The 18,824-nt window shown below is 43.5% G+C and overlaps 1 protein-coding gene across 3 annotated transcripts in view; it reads right to left on the minus strand.

Moving 5' to 3' along the window:
- Window positions 1-251: 251 nt before the first annotated feature.
- PAK5 (p21 (RAC1) activated kinase 5) overlaps window positions 252-18,824 on the minus strand; it is a 424,652-nt gene continuing 406,079 nt past the window's right edge. For 2 of the 3 annotated variants that reach the window (XM_059892554.1, XM_059892555.1), the window contains 3 exons: window positions 6,944-7,069; window positions 4,799-4,933; window positions 273-2,565 (listed from right to left, as the gene is read on the minus strand). In XM_059892554.1, coding sequence (XP_059748537.1) covers window positions 2,410-2,565; window positions 4,799-4,933; window positions 6,944-7,069 — 417 coding nt within the window. In that variant the 3' untranslated portion in view covers window positions 273-2,409. 3 annotated transcript variants of the gene reach the window in all.

Genomic DNA, 18,824 nt, shown 5'->3' on the forward strand with positions numbered 1-18,824 from the left:
AGAGTAGGAATCTTTGGCCATGAATCTAGCTTTCCTTGAATTTGGCCTTCCAGGATTAAATTTTTTTTCTTCATAGTAGTATCTGCATTCTTGTCTTACAATGTTTGTAACCTCTGGGGATAGGAATTTTTATCTGTGGTTCATGTCAATGTGATATTACATATAATTTTATAGCAACTCATTTGCATTCCCCAAGGTCATAAAGACATCATTCTTGTCACTCAAGAAACAAATTCAGGAAATCACTCGAGTTTCCAATGACACAGTGGAAAAAAAGGCAAACATTTATTTTTATTTGCAAGAGCAGTTTCTGCCAATAGTTAATGCTCACAAAACCTTTTAAGCTACAGTAACTTTTGGTAAACTCAATGAAGACTTTAAAAAAGACCCAGTGATAAGAAAATTACAGAAAAATCTCCATTACACTGTCGAAAATGTTTGGAATCCAAAATCCACTATTTTCTGCAATGGTTTTTAATATTTGCTCTGGTTAAAAAAAGATTTTCTTTTTGCTTCCTTTCTACTTCTACATAGTCCTGGTTAAATGAATACAATCTCTCCCATATCTGCCATTTTCTGGATTTAGATTATTTTCATTCTTACAGCCTTATATTAATATTTTAATATTTTACATAAAACATTGAGTGTGTTGTGTTTTATGAAAAAAAATTATAGATCCTATTTATGATGAGGCATTTCCAGTTTAGAGAAAAACTGAAAATCTAAACAGTAGAAAGTCATTTTATGCCTTTTTTTCCTTTTTAGCTATAATAAATAATTAGCAACCTATTAATTACAAACATTCTTAGTTAGGCTTAGAGTAGCCAGAGCATTTTCAAAATTTTAAATTCATGTTTGTTACAGTATGTGAAGTCATTAAGAAAAGCCTCTGGTTTTCCAGTTTGGTAACAAATGGCTTTTGTTTGATGCAGAATTAATAGAAACTAATGATGACTATGTAGCTTTTCCAGAGTTTTAAAGGCAAATCTATATTGGCCTACAGTTAACATGCAAATTCTTCCAACAAGCAACACAAAATGTATTGTAGTAGTCATTCATGTTTATCAACATTCAAGAAGATCTAGTCAGCAGCACAACTCTCCTATGTCAGAAACACGTAACATGGTCACAACTGAATTCAGATCACACCTGGGAAAAATCCCCTTTTCCTAATGCATCCTCTAGAGTCCAGACTCCCAGCACGGTACAGAAACAACAGCAATGAATACTGCGGTACAAAGGGAAGCACAGACAAGAGTTTGGTGTGCCAGCATACAGAGCTTTCAAAACAGTGACAAACAAAACCAAACATCTTGCCCTGTTCTCTTTTCCTTCTGTGAGACTAGAATTCTCACAGTCTTCTAGAAACATTCAATTCGGGGAATGAAGTCCAAATGACCCTAGCACTGGGGTGCTGAATCAAGATGGCACAGGGGCAGAACATGGAGTTCAGCACCTCCCACAGATACATCAAACCATCCTAGCACTGAAATTGCTCCTTGGAGGGGAAATTTGGCCACAAGGGGACATCATACTCATTTAAGAGAAGGTACTGGGGGAACATACTGCCGTGCAAAAGATGGTTTACTACTACTAATAGGTTTGAAGGAAAATGTGGTTTTTCAAAATATTTCGTTTTCTCCCAAGGAATATTTTTGGTGGTATACCGTGGCTCAAATTTCACTGCATTATTTTTGGTTGGATAAATGAAATGTGCACCCACCCCCATCACCATCACTCTTAAGTCTTCTTCCATCACATAAGACACTTGTTAAGATAAGAAAGATATTCTACTAAAGCTGACGGTGATTGAGAGTCATTCAGTATTCAAAGTTCCTAAAGAATCGTTGGTTCTCTGAAAGGGATAAAAAAGTAGGAAAGACTTTTTTCAAACTCTTGCTAGTAAACAGGTATTACTTCAACTGATACAATGGCTACGTGACATCAAAGTACTATAAATTATCAAAACTATCGTACAGAAAAATTACAAATTCATTGCAAAATACATTACACCGCTACCATTAAGAAAAAAGTGCTTTTTGTTTTCCTTTCTTTTTTTTTTTGCCAGAAAAGTATTCTTTCAATATAGAAAATCCTATGCATTACCCTGCATGTGGCTAGGATATACCATAACGGAGTTTGTACTGAGTCCTTCTGATTTGCTGGATGAAAGGCTGAAAAATATAATAATGACTTATTAAAGCCATGTCCCAAATGAGCGTGCCAGCTGTCAGTGGAGAGATGCCTGTTGAAGACACAAGAGGACGCCCCGGTCTGCCGAGCCCTGCCGGTCGTCATCAGTCAGCTGGTCTGGGCTCGCAGGCCTGCTGCATGTTCTGCGGTTCCCTGCATTCTCCCGACCTGTTCTCGCATCCTCATCTGGCTTCGTCACCTCTGTGACTCTTGCGCTCAGTGATGCCGGTATTGCCTCATGAGAGGAACGATGCAGGACGGCGGCCCCGCCAGTTTCAGGAACGGGTGCCTGAGGAGCTCCTGTGCTGTGGCCCTCCGAGCGGGCTCCCGCACCAGCATCAGGTCTAGGAACGCCCGCAGCACTGAGGAGACCTGCGGAGACAGAGGACGGCCTCCTGAGGACTAACGATGGGACCCAACCCAGGCCCCCCAAGTGGCCTCCCAGCAAACTCCCAGGAAAGCCTTCTGCCCACAAGGCCAAATTCCGGACAGTCAGCTTGAAGAGAAAGAGCTCATGGGAGCAAAAGCAGGCATTGCCTTTCTTAACACATGCTGTTTTCCTTATCGTTTTCAAACCTGAAATACTAGGAGTAAATGACAGTACAACAAAGATACGTACTAATTAAGAGACAGCAGCTCTTATGGTGAACCCACTATGTTCAGATGGTGGTCACACACATTTGATGAGCAGTGTTATAAACATGGAATGAGTTTTATTTGTTTATTTTTCTAACCACGTAGCCATCTAGGCTTTGTGCAATTCCCTTTTTTTTTTTTTTTTAAGACTTTTTTTAATGTGGACCAGTTTTCAAGTCTTTATTGAATTGGTTACAATATTGCTTCTGCCTTATGCTTTTTTATTTTTCTGGCCTCAAGGCTTATAGGATCTTAGCTCACAGGTCAGGGATCAAACCCACAACCCCTGCATTGGAAGGGAAGTCTTAACCACTGGACTGCCAGGGAAGTTCCTGGAATTCCTTTCTTGAAGAGAAACAAATTTCCCTAAGGAATGTGACAACAGATAGCATTTGTCCTTTAGTTTCTTTTAATTTACTTTTTTGCAGTATATCTCATGTACATTCAAGTACATAAAAAGCATATGTTTTACAGTAATTCTTTAAAACACACACAAACACACGCATGCACACACACACACACACATATACCCACACACCTATATATTCCATACTCCTACCCAGGTTCCCTGGGTTAAGAAGGTCCCCTGGAGGAGGGTATGGCAACCCACTCCAGTATTCTTGCCTGGGAAATCCCATGAACAGAAGAGCCTGGTGGGCTACAATCCAGGGGGTCACAAAGAGTCAGACACTATTGAGCAGAGCACATTATTTAAACTGTCCAATGTTGTAAAATTTTCACGCTTTTGTTCAATTCAAGCAGCTTCCCCACTTTGTTGCAGGTCCACCCAGCCTACATGAGTGATTCTCCAGGGCCTCTTCCCTAAGGTGTAGGGATGAGGGGAGAGGGGATGCTGTCACAAACAATTCTCTCCCTCTTAGTATCTGGGGGGTAGTGGGATGGTCGGTATTTTTAGTGCTAATCTGTGGAAACAGCTCTCTCAGCAAGCCCAGCCCCACTGGTGGCTGCATAGTGGTGGTTTGTTGACTTAGCATCATTTTTTTCTGAGCTTGGCTCTGCTTGATGACGCCTGGAAACCAGGAAAGACCCTCGCTGGTTCCCTCACCATGTTGCTCACTGCCCTGTACTATCTAGCCCCTGTCCACCCTCTGACATGCCTCATCCTTCACCTTGCTCACTTTGCCCTGGCTGAAGGTCTTCAAACTGCTCCTCCCTACACCTGGGATGTTTTTATCCCAGATCTTTGCATGACTTGCTCCTTTTTGCCAATCAGGCTCCAGTCCCTTGACAGGACTCCCTTCAACACTCAGCCAAAACTATCTCCCAATTCCTTTCTGCCCGCCTCAATCACCTCACAGCGTTTTATTCATTTCCTGGCATGTACTACTCTCTAAAATTATTTTGATCATCCATTGTGTGTAGTTTGTTATCTGCTTCCCCAACTAGAATGCAACCCCTCTGAGAGTCAGGAAATGTGGGGCTTTAAGCTGGGATGTCCTGGTCATTAGAACACCCCCAGCGTGCCTTAAATTCCCAGTGCAGAAGTGCTGAGAGGCAACCACCCATGGGAGAGGAGCTCATGTGCCCACTTTCACAGAGGAGCTTCAGAGAGGGAGGGGCAAACTCACTTGCCCAAGGGAGTGAACAAGAAGAGCAGAGATCTGAACTCAACAACTCTAATTCCATAACAGGCAGCTACGAGAAGCTACTGCAGCACAGAGAGCTCAGCCTGGTGCTCGGTGACGACCTGGCAGGGTGAGTGGGGGGTGGGAGGGAGGATCAAGAGGAAGAGGATACATGTACACTTACAGCTGATTTGTGATGCTGTACAGCAGAAGCTAATAGAGCACTTAGAAGTGACTAAAAAGTAAATTAAAAAAACTAAACAAGGTCCATGCCTAGAAATCAGGATCTACTCCCAGATGTGATATGCCAGTCTTTAACATTTCAGAGAGAAGGAAAAATCAAAGAACAATATGGAATTTCAGCAATGGATATTGCTTCTCACCTTGTGGAGGTCCTTCACTCTTGGAGGTAAACTGTCCCGGATCCGCCGCATGGCCTGGAGGGGGGGCTCGTTGAAGTAGGGGGGCTCACCATCAATCATCTCGATCACCATGATCCCAAGGGACCAGATGTCCACCTGTTAGGCACAGTGATTATCTCAGGCAAAGAGAACTTTCTGAAAGGTTGAGTATGGCCAGGGAACCCAGTAGATTCATACTCATTCATAAATTCATACGGTATTTGTAACTTCTCAAAATCTACAATTCAGATTTATCGGCTGAACGGTTGAGTGACCAAGTGTTTGCTACTGGTCTTCGCCTGCTTTTTAAAGGCAACTTCAGTGAAGATTCTGACAGTTAGGTACATGTGAATGTCTTACTACTCTGAAGTTCAGAACCTTTAAAAAAATCCTGTTTTTTATCAGGTCAGATGAGAAAGCCATTCAAAGTTTTATGTTACAAACAGAGAAGAAAATTACATTTAAACCAGAAAAAAATAAGAAAAGTTTTTGGCATATTCATAACAAACTCCAAAGAGCTACACTGCACAACACAATATATTCTGATTCTTTTATTAAGTTGATTTTTTAAGTTATTTGCTGCCGTATTTAGGTTTTTCCCTTTGTGTTTTATCACTCTGAAGCAGTGTACACAAAACTGTATTCTGTAAAACCATTGTCAGGACTGGAGGAAAGGAAAGAAAGAGATGACAAGCAATCCTTCCTGGTTAAAGAATGGGAAGTCAGGGCAATGAGGTGCCAGAGCTGCTATAAATTCCCGGGCCCTGGCGGCTCCCTCCTCCCTCATTACACCTCTTATCGGTGAGCTGCATTCCTGCTCTCGCCCAGAAGTGACCTCCACTGAGAGCTGATGCTCTCGGGACCACGGTGACATAAGCAAGAGGCATACTTATCCAAGGGCAGCACACCAGGGAAGGAGAGTCCGCCGGCAGTCCGGCCGCTGTCCTCCGCTCACTGGTGCACGACCCTGCCTCTGCTCCCCACTCTAAGACTGTCTCCCGCACCACGGTGTGCGGAAACGCCGTGCCCAGGCGAACGTGCTCCTTGCCTCCCTTGTGTGTGCGTGTCTCAGAGCTTTATTCACACCGTTCCCTCCCCCGAGAGCCCTCCTCCACTTCTGCCCCTCATTTTATGTATCCAAACCTTGTCCCTTAATACAGTAGGAGCAGGTATGGGAGCAACTCAAGTGTCCATCAACAGATGCATGGATACAAAAAGACGGGGTATACATACAATGGAATATTAGTCATAAAAAGGAATGAAATGCTTCCATTTGCAATAACACAGATGGACTTGGAAGGTATTATGTTAAGTGAAGAAAGTCAGATAGAGAAAGACAAATATGTGTGGAATCTAAAAAATGTATGACATCACTTATGTGTGGAATCTAAAAAATGCAACAAACCAGTGAATAAAACAAAAAAGAACCAGACTAATAGAGAACAAACTTATGGTTACAAGTGGGAAGAGGGAAGGAGGGAGGGGCAATAAGGGGACAGGAGAATTAAAAAAACCCAGAAGGTTACTATGGGATTGTATGGAATCATGTGTGTGAAATTTTTTGAAAGTTGTAAATTGTAGGATTTAAAGAATAATTCAGTAAAAAAAGACAATTTTTTAAAATTTAAAAGTCAGTAACAACCAAAATAGATTATGAGAGGTTATTTCCTTTCCAGAACAAACAGAAATTGTGCCATATTTTAAAATATGTTTCAATATTCATATATAATTTTTTCCAATGGGAAAACATTATTTCTCACCCAAATATTCACCCCAATCTGTGGAGCTTTCTCTGGCCCTGTATCCTCTGAACACACCTGCTCGTCTGTGAGTCTCCAGCCACTTTTCAGGTTGCACTGGCCCTGGGGGTTAGATGAGAGTGGAGTGCCTCTTCCCCACTGCCCATTTGGGACCTATGCATACTGTTCGATCAATGCTGTCGTGACACCCCAAGGGTGGACAGACTCTCTTCTGCCACAACTTGCTCTGTGAAAAGCCTAGTGAATGGCAATCGAATGTGGAGTTAAAAGTCATCAAGCTGGTCTCCTGGGGTCATTAACGAGCTCAGAACCCTTGCATCTCAGCCAGGCCCTGCCCACTCCCCAGCAACAACCATCACCTCCTTACCTCTGTCCCATATGGCAGCCTAGAAATCACCTCGGGTGCCATCCAGTAGGGTGTACCAACCAAGGATTTCCTCTTTGGCACCTCTTTGGAAACTTGAGCACAGAAACCAAAGTCAGACAGCTTGATCTGAAAAGGAAAGGAATGCAACAAACTAACCATTGAAAAATACTGGCTTCAACAATTGGGGCAAGATAGAGGGACCTAGAGATTTTCATACTAATGAAGTAAGTCAGAAAGACAGAGACAAATACCGTATGGTATCACTTATATGTGGAACCTAGAACAAACGATACAAATGAACTTATCTATGAAAAAGAAACAGACTCAGACAAAGAGAAGGGAGTTGTGGTTGCCAGGGAGGGGAGGATGGGCAGATGGGGGGCTGGGATCAGCAGATGCAAAGGGCGTGTATAAGATGGACAAACAGCAAGGTCCTGCTGTGTAGCACAGGGACCTGTACTCAGTATCGTGACAAACCACAATGGAAGAGAATATGAAAAAGAATATATATACACACATATATGTACACACATGTATATACACACACGTATATACACACATGTATATACACACATGTACAATTGAACCACTTTGTTGAATAACAGAAATTAAGGCAACATTGTAAATCAACTATACTTCAATAAAATAAATCATAAAAATATACTGGCTTCAAAATGTAGAAATATAACACAAGTTTCAGCTTCAAAGCAAAATCATCTTATCCTTCACAGGTCTTGGATATATCAGAGAAGGGGCTCTCAGACCCTTTCATTGGAAAAGCACAACCCATTTTAATGAAAATAACTCTCATGGCCCCACCAGGACTGACTTTCAAATGTTGAGCTACTGCTATCTTTTTATACAATCATGAAATAATATAATACACCCAAAACAAGAAACTCATCAAAATTCAAGGCCACTACTTCCATTTAATGTAGGAGAGATAAAAAAGCCTTCCTTAGTGATCAACGCAAAGAAATAGCGGAAAACAACAGAATGGGAAAGACTAGACATCACTTCAAGAACATTAGAGATACCAAGGGAACATTTCATGCAAAGATGGGCTCGATAAAGGACAGAAATGGTATGGACCTAACAGAAACAGAAGATATTAAGAAGAGGTGGCAAGAATACACAGAAGAACTGTACAAAAAAGAGCTTCACAGCCAAGATAATCACGATGGTGTGATTACTCACCTAGAGCCAGACATCCAGGAATGTGAAGTCAAGTGGGCCTTAGAAAGTGTCACTACAAACAAAGCTAGTGCAGGTGATGGAATTCCAGTTGAGCTATTCCAAATCCTGAAAGATGATGCTGTGAAAGTGCTGCACTCAATATGCCAGCACATTTGGAAAACTCAGCAGTGGCCGCAGGACTGGAAAAGGTCAGTTTTCATTCCAATCCCAAAGAAAGGCAATGCCAAAGAATGCTCAAACTACTGCACAATTGCACTCATCTCACACACTAGTAAAGTAATGCTCAAAATTCTCCAAGCCAGGCTTCAGCAATACGTGAACTGTGAACTTCTAGATGTTCAAGCTGGTTTTAGAAAAGGCAGGGGAACCAGAGATCAAATTGCCAGCATCCGCTGGATCATTGAAAAAGCAAGAGAGTTCCAGAAAAACATCTACTTCTGCTTCATTGACTACGCCAAAGCCTTTGACTGTGTGGATCACAATAAACTGTGGAAAATTCTGAAAGAGATGGGAATACCAGACCACCTGACCTGCCTCTTGAGAAACCTATATGCAGGTCAGGAAGCAGCAGTTAGAACTGGACATGGAACAACAGACTGGTTCCAAATAAGAAAAGGAGTACGTCTAGGCTGTATATTGTCACCCTACTTATTTGACTTACATGCAGAGTGCATCATGAGAAACACTGGGCTGGAAGAAGCACAAGCTGGAATCAAGATTGCCAGGAGAAATATCAATAACCTCAGATGACACCACCCTTATGGCAGAAAGTGAAGGGGAACTCAAAAGCCTCTTGATGAAAGTGAAAGTGGAGAGTGAAAAAGTTGGCTTAAAGCTCAACATTCAGAAGACGAAGATCATGGCATCTGGTCCCATCACTTCATGGCAAATAGATGGGGAAACAGTGTCAGACTTTACTTTTCTGGTCTCCAAAATCACTGCAGATGGTGATTGCAGCCATGAAATTAAAAGACGCTTACTCCTTGGAAGGAAAGTTATGACCAACCTAGATAGCATATTGAAAAGCACAGACATTACTATGCCAACAAAGGTCCGTCTAGTCAAGGCTATGGTTTTTCCAGTGGTCATGTATAGAAGTGAGAGTTGGAGTGTGAAGAAAGCTGAGTGCCAAAGAATTGATGCTTTTGAACTGTGGTGTTGGAGAAGACTCTTGAGAGTCCCTTGGACTGCAAGGAGATCCAACCAGTCCATTCTGAAGGAGATCAGTCCTGGGATTTCTTTGGAAGGATTGATGCTAAAGCTGAAACTCCAATACTTTGGCCACCTCATGTGAAGAGTTGACTCATTGGAAAAGACTCTGATGCTGGGATGGGTTGGGGGCAGGAGGAGAAGGGGACTACAGAAGATGAGATGGCTGGATGGCATCACCGACTCAATGGACATGAGTTTGGGTGAACTCCGGGAGTTGTTGATGGGCAGGGAGGCCTGGCATGCTGCAATTCATAGGGTCGCAAAGAATTGGACACGACTGAGAGACTGAACTGAACTGATGATGCTTTAGTGCAAATAAACTGCTAGTCATAAAGCAAGTTTTGTACAAACTGCTACAGTTTAGGTTTTTTCCCACTGAACACATTTGGATTTCTAAGTACCTTGAGATGATTCAAATAACCAACCTCATTTCTATGTTTGAATTATTACAAGACCCCATTTGTAAAGTATGCTGGGAAACCACTGTAGGCATAGGCTCCCCTTTTCTTTTGCTTTTCCTCCTCTCTCAGGATAACTCAAGTTGCCAATGGAAATATGGGCATAGAAACTGGGTGTTAACAATTAGTTATTAGGAGTTCAAAGTGTTCAATTTAATTACCCATTGTGCATGCACATATGTTGTTTATTTTAGAGGTCATCAAAAAAGAAAACCCTGAGATTTCTTGCCCAGAACTTTTAAGAATACTCTTAAGAACACACTGCACCATTAGGAAACCCGACAGGTTATATATTCCAGGTGACCAGGATTCAGTTTATTTCTGCAAGGCCTGATTCCTGCTCATGATGATCTGATCTGATTGGAGAGGATTGCTACTTAGGATTACTGGTGATAATGGAATGCATTAAAAAAATGCTTCAGGCATTTTTTGGCAATGGTTCAGAGTGGTCATTTGAAGTGAAAATTGCCATAAATCAAAAGTATGGTCTCTAAGGTACACATTCTCCCTTGATTCTCTTTATACATCTCTGAACTGTTTTCGGTCTTTTTTTCTGGCTCTGTCTCTGCTGCCCACACCTTAATACTGGGGCTTCCTGGAGTTCAGGTCCCAGTGCTCACCTCTTCTCTTTTTATATGCTTTTGCTAGATACTTTTTTTCCCCTCCCAGGCTTAATGCAGATTTCTCTCCTTCATTCTAAAACTACACATCCATCCAGTGTATGCTTCTACATAGAGTTAATTCTTGTGAAGGGTGTAAGATCCATGTCTAGATTTATTTTTTGAGCATGTGGATATCCAGTTGTTCCAGTACCATTTGTTGAAAAGACAGTCTTTGCTCCATTGTCTTCAGTCGTGTCCAACTCTTTGTGGCCCTATGGACTGTGACCCTGCTAGGCTCCTCTGTCCATAGGATTCCTCAGGAAAGAATACTGGAGTGGTTCACCATGCCCTTCCCCAGGAGATCTTCCCGACTCAGAGGTCGCACCCACATCTCAGGCATCGCCTTTATTGCCAGGCGTGTTCTTTGACAGTAGCGCCACCTAGGACGTCCTGTGCTGCCTTTACGCCCTCGTCAAAGGTTAGTTGACTCTGTTTATGTGGGTCTATTCCTGGGCTGTCTAGTCTGTTTTATTGGTCTGATGACAGACAGGGAAGCCTGATGTGCTACAGTCCATGGGGTTGCAAAGAGTTGGACATGACTGAGCAAATGAACTGAACTGATAAACTTTCGAATCAATATGTCAATACCTACAAAACAACTCACTGAGACTTTGACTGAAGATTATATTGAATTTATGGGTCAGGCTGGAAAGAACATCTTGACAGTACTGAGTCCTTCCTATCCTGCAACCTTATTATCATCACTTATTAGTTCTAGTTTTTCTTGTTGATTCTTTCAGATTTTCTACATAGGTGATCATGTCATCTATGATCAAAGAGAGTTTTAATTTCTTCTTTCTCAATCTGTATACCTTTTATCCCTTTCCTTATTTTATTGCATCAGCTAGTGCTTCCAGTATGCTGTTGAAAAAGAATGGTGAACGGGGACATCTTTGCCTTTTTCCTAAACTTAGTGGAAAAGCATATTCAATACTTAAGCATACCTCAAGGCCCTGATCACTTCTCACTTTCTCTAGAATTTTTCTTAGGAGCCCTTATTGATCTGATCTCCAAATTTGTGAGAATTTAGCACCCCACTCCAGTACTCTTGCCTGGAAAATCCCATGGACGGAGGAGCCTGGTAGGCTGCAGTCCATGGGGTCGCTAAGAGTCGGATACGACTGAAGTGACATAGCAGCAGCAGCAGCAGCAGCAGCAGACACGACTGAAGTGACTTAGCAGCAGCAGCTGCTGCTGCTGCTATGTCGCTTCAGTCGTGTCTGACTCTGCACAACCCCATAGACCGCAGCCCACCAGGCTCCCCCGTCCCTGGGATTCTCCAGGCAGGAGCACTGGAGTGGGCGCCATCGCCTTCTCCAATGCATGAAAGTGAAAAGTGAACGTGAAGCCGCTCAGTCGTGTCCGACTCTTCTCGACCCCATGGACTGCAGCCCTCCAGGCCCCTCCCTCCCTGGGGTTCTCCAGGTGAGAGCACTGCAGTGGGCGCCATCGCCTTCTCCAATGCATGAAAGTGAAAAGTGAACGTGAAGTCGCTCAGTCGTGTCCGACTCTTCTCGACCCCATGGACTGCAGCCCTCCAGGCTCCCCCTCCCTGGGATTCTCCAGGCAGGAGCACTGGAGTGGGTGCCGTCGCCTTCTCCAATGCATGAAAGTGAAAAGTGAACGTGAAGTCGCTCAGTCGTGTCCGAGTCTTCGCGACCCCGTGGACTGCAGCCCTCCAGGCTCCCCCTCCCTGGGGTTCTCCAGGCAGGAGCACTGGAGCGGGCACCGTCGCCGTCTCCGTTAGCAGCAGCAGCAGCAGCAGCACTCATTTACCTTTGAACTGTTCCCGATGCTGATATTGTCACTCCAGCTAGGAATGACATTGCTCAGGGGCAATAGATCTGTCTTTTAATTGTGAAGCCATACTGCATTTGTTAAGATCTGGGAAAGCAGTAGGTACTCAACAAAATGCATGCTATTAGATCGACTTTCTTTGATATTGACACATATATGAGTTTTTATATACAGAATATGGCTTCCCCAATGGCTGAGTGGGTAAAGAATCTGCCTGCAATGCAGGAGAGAGACACAGGAGACGTGGATTTGATCCCTGGGTTGGGAAGATCCCCTGGAGGAGGAAATGGCAACCCACTTCAGTATTCTTATCTGGAAAGTCCCATGGACAGCAGAGCCTAGAGGGCTACAGTTCAAAGACTTGCAAGAGTCGGACAGGATTGTGCATATACAATATACACACATACATGAGACAGGAGATTACATGACAAAGATACATTGTTTTTCCTTGTAAAATCATCACTGACTTACCAAAGACAACTGCTTCTAGAATCAAAGCTGTAACACAGATGAAATGGAGGTAATGTTTTGGAAATTATTAATGTGTTTTTTTTTTCTTTTTCCATTTCCTTATTTATGATCTTCTCACCAATCAGGCCAAGACTTGTGGAGTGTGGTTTGGGGTGGGACTCCCTCAAATTGGATTGCTCCAGAGGGAATGTTAGAGAAAGCTGGTGTAACAGAGAGATGATTTTTCTCAATTGCTTTGGCATACCAAGAGTCATACTCAGATGCTTCAGATCATGTAATTTCCATGTGGTATAAAGAAGAGTGCCCTGGGAATTCACTCACAGTCCAGTGGTTAGGACTTGGCACTTTCATCGCTGGGGCCTGGGTTCAACCACTCCTCAGGGAACTAAGATCCTGCAAGCCACATGGTGTGGCAAAAACAAAGAGAGCGGCCTATGGCCCTGGTAACTGGTCCATAATTCTTGTTGCCCTATCGTAAAAGGCATCTCCAGTTTTGACAAGTGAAAACCCTTATAGCCCATCACTATTAGCCCAGGATTATTTGCAGAAGAGGACAAAGAACAGTGACTTATATCAGGCCCCAGTTCTTTGTTATACATCACTTCTAACCACTTCAAGCTTTAAAAATATCTGAGCAGCATACACCCCCACACAAACAAGGGAGAGAAGGCACATGCATCTATGTTCAGAGGTAACAGTAAACATATTCAATAACCAGATTCATCTAGACCATTCAGCATCTAGACATTAAGCTGAGCACATTTCTGGAGTTATCCTGAGGCCATCGCCATCTTTAATGAGGCAAAAGGAGTCCTGGTACAGGGTTGGGCTCAAGGGGATAATACTCCAGTGAATGGAAACAGTGGCTATTAACCAACAAGCATGAGAATATTGCAACATTTTAACAATAGCTATAGATAAGGGGCTTCCCTAGTATCTCAGCTGGTAAAGAATCCACCTGCAATGCAGGAGACTCTGGTTTGATTCCTGGGTCAGGAAGATCCCCTGGAGAAGGGATAGGTTACTCACTCCAGTATTCTTGGGCTTCCCTTGTGGCTCAGATGGTAAAGAATTGCCAGCAATGTGGGAGACCTGGGTTAGTTGGGAAGATCCCCTGGAGGAGGGCATGGCAACCCAGTCCAATGTTCTTGCCTGGAGAATCCCCACGGATAGAGGAACCTGGTGGGCTACAGTCCATGGGGTCGCAAAAAGTTGGACACAACTGAGCAATTAAGCACAACATAGATAAGGTGGCTCAGGGGTAAAGAATCCTTTTGCCAATGCAGGAGATGTGAAAGTGGGTTCAATCCCTGGGTCGGGATGCTCCCCTGGAGAAGGAAATGGCAACCCACTCCAGTATTCTTGCCAGGAAAATCCCATGGATGGAGGAGCCTGGTGGGCTACAGGCCATGGGATCACAAAGAGTCAGAAACAACTGAGTGCCTGAGCATGTGTGCATAGATACAGTGGTGAAACCCCATTGCACACCAGCCTTGGGTGTGCCCAACATGGCCTCAGTGGAGAGATGGCACAGTAGAGCGGGTGGAAATGAACTTGAGGCAATGCTACTGGCTTCCATCATGGCCTCTGCGTGGTGTGCAGGGGTCTAGAAGCTTCTCTCCTCCAGATCTTAGTGAAGGAATGGGGAAGCACCCAGCACAAGCCTATGGTTGACAGGAGGGCCAGTCCCAAGGATAGCTTTCAAGACTTGAGGGAAGAGGGACTTCCCTGGTGACCCAGTGGCTAGGACTACACGCTCCCAGTGGAGGGGGCCTGGATTCCATCCCTAGTCAGGGAACTAGATCCCACACACTACACTGAAAAACATCCCATGTGCTACAACTTAAAAGGATACCTCAGGCTGCAGTGAAGATAGAAGATCCTGAGTGCTACAACTAAGACCCAGGCAAACAAATGCACATCAAATATCGTGTAAAATATTGCGGAGAAGCCTTCCTGGAAAGTCCAGCAGCTGATGGGACCAGTTAACGCTGGTCCCACTGGTCACTGGCCCAGATAGCAGAAGAGCATGTTACGATAAGGCAGGGACCATCAAGACACGAGAAGATGGATTGTGTCTCCTTCATCCCGAGGTCCCATAACCCCCATTTGTCTCCATTCTGAGGAGGATAGGGGTGGGAGGTGTAAAGAAGGAACAGGTGGTAGCCAAATCTGAAAGACAGGTTTGAAAGGTATCAGTTTAACCTTACTGTGGTTGAACTTGATAGACAATGTTTAAATTGTATAAGCAGACTAAATTTAATAAACTGAATTAAAATAGAATTTAAAAATAGCCACTGGGGCTTTATGAACAAGTCACAATTAATTGTAAGAAAGAGAGAAGCTATATAATTGTGTGTGTGTGTGTGTGTGTGTAGTTATTTCCAAAGCTCAAGCATGAGTAAATTTGCAACTCTATTACACAGATAGGAGAGCAGGGACAATTTTGCCAATATATTTTGTTTGCCTGTAAATTTAAGAAACCTGAATGATTAAGGAGGTGAATGTATCAACATTCTGGTATTGGCAGTTTTAATTTCAGTATCTCTAGTGTGGTTTTCTTTTCACAGACATTAAAAGAAGATACCAAACCCGAGAGACTAATAATTATCTCCTTGGAAAAATGTAAGATCAGAAATTGAAACTCAACATTCGGAAGCCAGTCCTGTTCTTCTGTTGTAGGAGTATAAGCGCTTTTGCATGATTTTTTTTTTTTTAACTCATCCAAGTACATAAAAGAGACAATTTTCTGAAAGAACATAATTGCACACAACATTCATCCAAATAAATCTGCAAGTAGATAATGAAAATTCAAGTAATGAGTATAATAAAGCACTGTAGGCAGTTCTTAAAAGCAAATCACAGAGACTTTAGGCTGAGCCTTAGTTTAGATAGGATTGTACAATGCAGGTACTTAGGAAACCACGTATATCTTACGAAAAGAACTGAAGTGAGCATGTTGCCCACCCCCAAACAGGAGATGTAGCTGGTTCCACACGGGCCAGACAAGGAACTGGAGCTTAGAACTCAGACAAAGCTGCCACTTAAATCTGAGCTCTTATCCTTATCAGTGCATTCCGGCTAGGAGTCAGAAAGTGTTAGTCGCTCAGTCATGTCCAACTCTTTGGGACCCCATGGACTCTAACCTGCCAGGCTCTCTGTCCATGGGATTCTCCAGGCAAGAATACTGGAGTGGGTTGCCATGCCCTTCTCCAGGGGATCTTCCTGACCCAGGGATCAAACCTGGGTGTCCTATAATGCAGGCAGATTCTTTACTGTCTGAGACACCAATCAGGGCCCCACAAAAACTTGCAAGAGGGGGAGCAAAAGAGACTCTACCCATAATATAAATTTAAAACAGAATGTAAAACCCTTGTTTTTGAATTGTATGGGCTCTAAAGAACCGCTGCATCTGCTCCAGGTTTTGCTAAGGCAGAAAGATGGATGCTTTTGTCCTTTGTTCCTGGGTGCTTCCTACAAGGCAATGGTACTCATATCATCAGCTGGAGATTTCTCAGAGATGCACCCAGCCTGACTGAATCAGAATGTTCAAGACAAGGGCCCAGGAATTTTTTGTGAAGGTCTCCAGGGGTTTTAATGGTCACTGAAGTCTGAGAACCTCTGTTTTAAAAAGAGCAATGACCCATGAACAAAGGAACTGAGAGAAGTAATAGAAGGAGCCAGACTGATGATGATGGCTCTAGCTGAAGGCCTGCTTTCTCAGCAGCCAAAGCCTAGAGGAGAGGGAAGGCATTGCAGCAGCTGAGCTGCAAAGGCCTGGAAGCCCCAGGCAGCCCCTCTGCCTTCCGATGGAGCTCAGAGCATGGTAGTAACTTGCCCTAGACTGTACAACAGTATTAGTGAAAACTCAACCCTGGGGTCTCCTGACTTTCCATGCTGTGCTCCCTGCATTAGAAAATGGGAGCATTTGCATCTGTCTCAGAGACTATTGGAAAGGAATGAATGTAAGCAAGCTATCTAACATGCCTGAGTCTCTGTTTAAGAAGAGCTTTTGGGAGATCATATTCAGGTCTTCTTCTAAAGGTAAAATTCTAACAATTTGAGGATCCAGGAAAATAATACCAAAGAATTAAGTGAGCTGGTGGAGACACTGTAAAATGAGGAGCATATGCCCTTGCTGAAGAGACACTGATAATCAGCTGATTGTCAGGGGCCCCCGCAGGGGACTTGTGGAACATTCACAGGGTTCTGGTTGCCAGTCTAGCCCCCCTTACTTATCCTTTAACCCTCGCTTCAAATCCTATAGGGGAAAGGGAACAAACATATATGCTATTTCTGGCTCTATGTTAGCTTGGGCCCCTCCTCCCCGAGAAGAAAACACTGAGATAAGGATATAGTGTAAGTCATGTACTGGGGAGACACAGGAATCACTCTCAGTGAAATGGAGAAATAGAACAGGGAAGGGAAGGCAGTCATTCGAGGACTAATCAGCAAGCAGCTACCACCTTGGGAATGAGAGCTCAATGTTGAGGGCGTCTGGGAGACCGCGTATGATGCGTCCCCAGGGCTGGTCCATCCAAGGACGAGACAACTCAGGTATCATACATCAATCCCCATCACTTTTCCAGGGCTGCCTCTGGGGACTGTGGAGGCTAATTCCTTTGGAATTTCTAGCTTGCTTTGTACTGGAAGAGCAGACTACAGTGTCCAGAGAAAGTCCCCAAGCAAAGAGACGCACGTGGTGGCATTTGAAGGTGGAGTTAGTGAGGGCTGACGTGGCATCATGTGAGTGGGGCACCAGCAACATTTGCACCATGATGCTATTCACCCCCATCACACCACCCCCATGACTGCCACGTGTGAAGTCAGGCACAGTGTTTTTAAGTGAGAGAGGAATCTGAAATTTCGTGTGACATTTCCTAATTCTTAAAGCGTGGCAGCCAATTTATATTAAAAAGACTACAAAGATCACTAGTAAATGTCTCTTTTTAATAGATGCATTCATTGGGCTTAGGAAGATATGGGTTTGATTTCTATTTCAGCCAATGAATTTGATAAAAGTTAGTCACTCACTGTCTAGTGACCCCTAAGTATCATCTCTTAAATGCAAACCCCAGGCCAAGGAAAAATCACGGATGAATTTACTCAACTTTTAACTGCAAGGGTTGGGCGGGGATTGCCTTCATTTTGGGCACCTACCTTGTACCTGGTTTCTCTCTTATGGCTTTATACTAATTACTTCATGTAATTCTTAAGACCACTCTATGTTATTTATTTTCCTTTTCAAACCTCAAACATCACTCCTTAAACACCCCTGCTTAACACAAATTAGTGACTCACTAGATATTATTTATATCATGGACAAATAGTGAACAATTTATTTTTAGTTGATAACAAATAATTTCCCTTGTAGTCTCTGAGGAGGCCAGAAAGGATTCATCCTCTTAAACGTGAGCAATTCACTGTTTTTTTTTTTTTTTTTACTTTCTTTATTGGCGGATAACTGCTTTATAATATTCTGCTGGATTCTGCCGTACCTTGATATGAATCAGCCACAGGGTACACACAGCTTCTCCCTTCTGAACCTCCCACCCTTCTTCTTCCCCACCCCACCCCTCTGTGTTGTCACAGAGCACTGGGTTGGGCTCCCTGGGTCCCACAACAAATTCTCACTTGCTATCTATTTTACATATGGTCATGTATATGTTTCCATGCTCTTCTCTCAACTTTTCCCACATTTTGAAATGTATATAGGTTCATGGAGGTTGCAAAGAAAGGTGCATCCAGTTCTCCCTATATATTAGCATCTTATACACTATGGAGGGCTTCCCTGGTGGCTCAGAGGTTAAAGTATCTGCCTGCAATGCGGGAGACCCGGGTTCGATCCCTGTATCAGGAAGATCCCCTGGAGAAGGAAATGGCAACCCACTCCAGTATTCTTGCCTGGAGTATCCCATGGACGGAGGAGCCTGGCAGGCTACAGTTCATGGGGTCGCAAAGAGTCGGACACAGCTGAGCGACTTCACTCACTCACTTCGAATACACTATGGCACAATATCAACACCAAGAAATTGATGGAAAGTCCATAGAGCTTGCTCAGATTTCACTAGTTATATATGAACT

Source organism: Bos taurus, chromosome 13, assembly GCF_002263795.3.
Source record: "Bos taurus isolate L1 Dominette 01449 registration number 42190680 breed Hereford chromosome 13, ARS-UCD2.0, whole genome shotgun sequence".
NCBI classification, from domain to species: Eukaryota; Metazoa; Chordata; class Mammalia; order Artiodactyla; family Bovidae; genus Bos; species Bos taurus.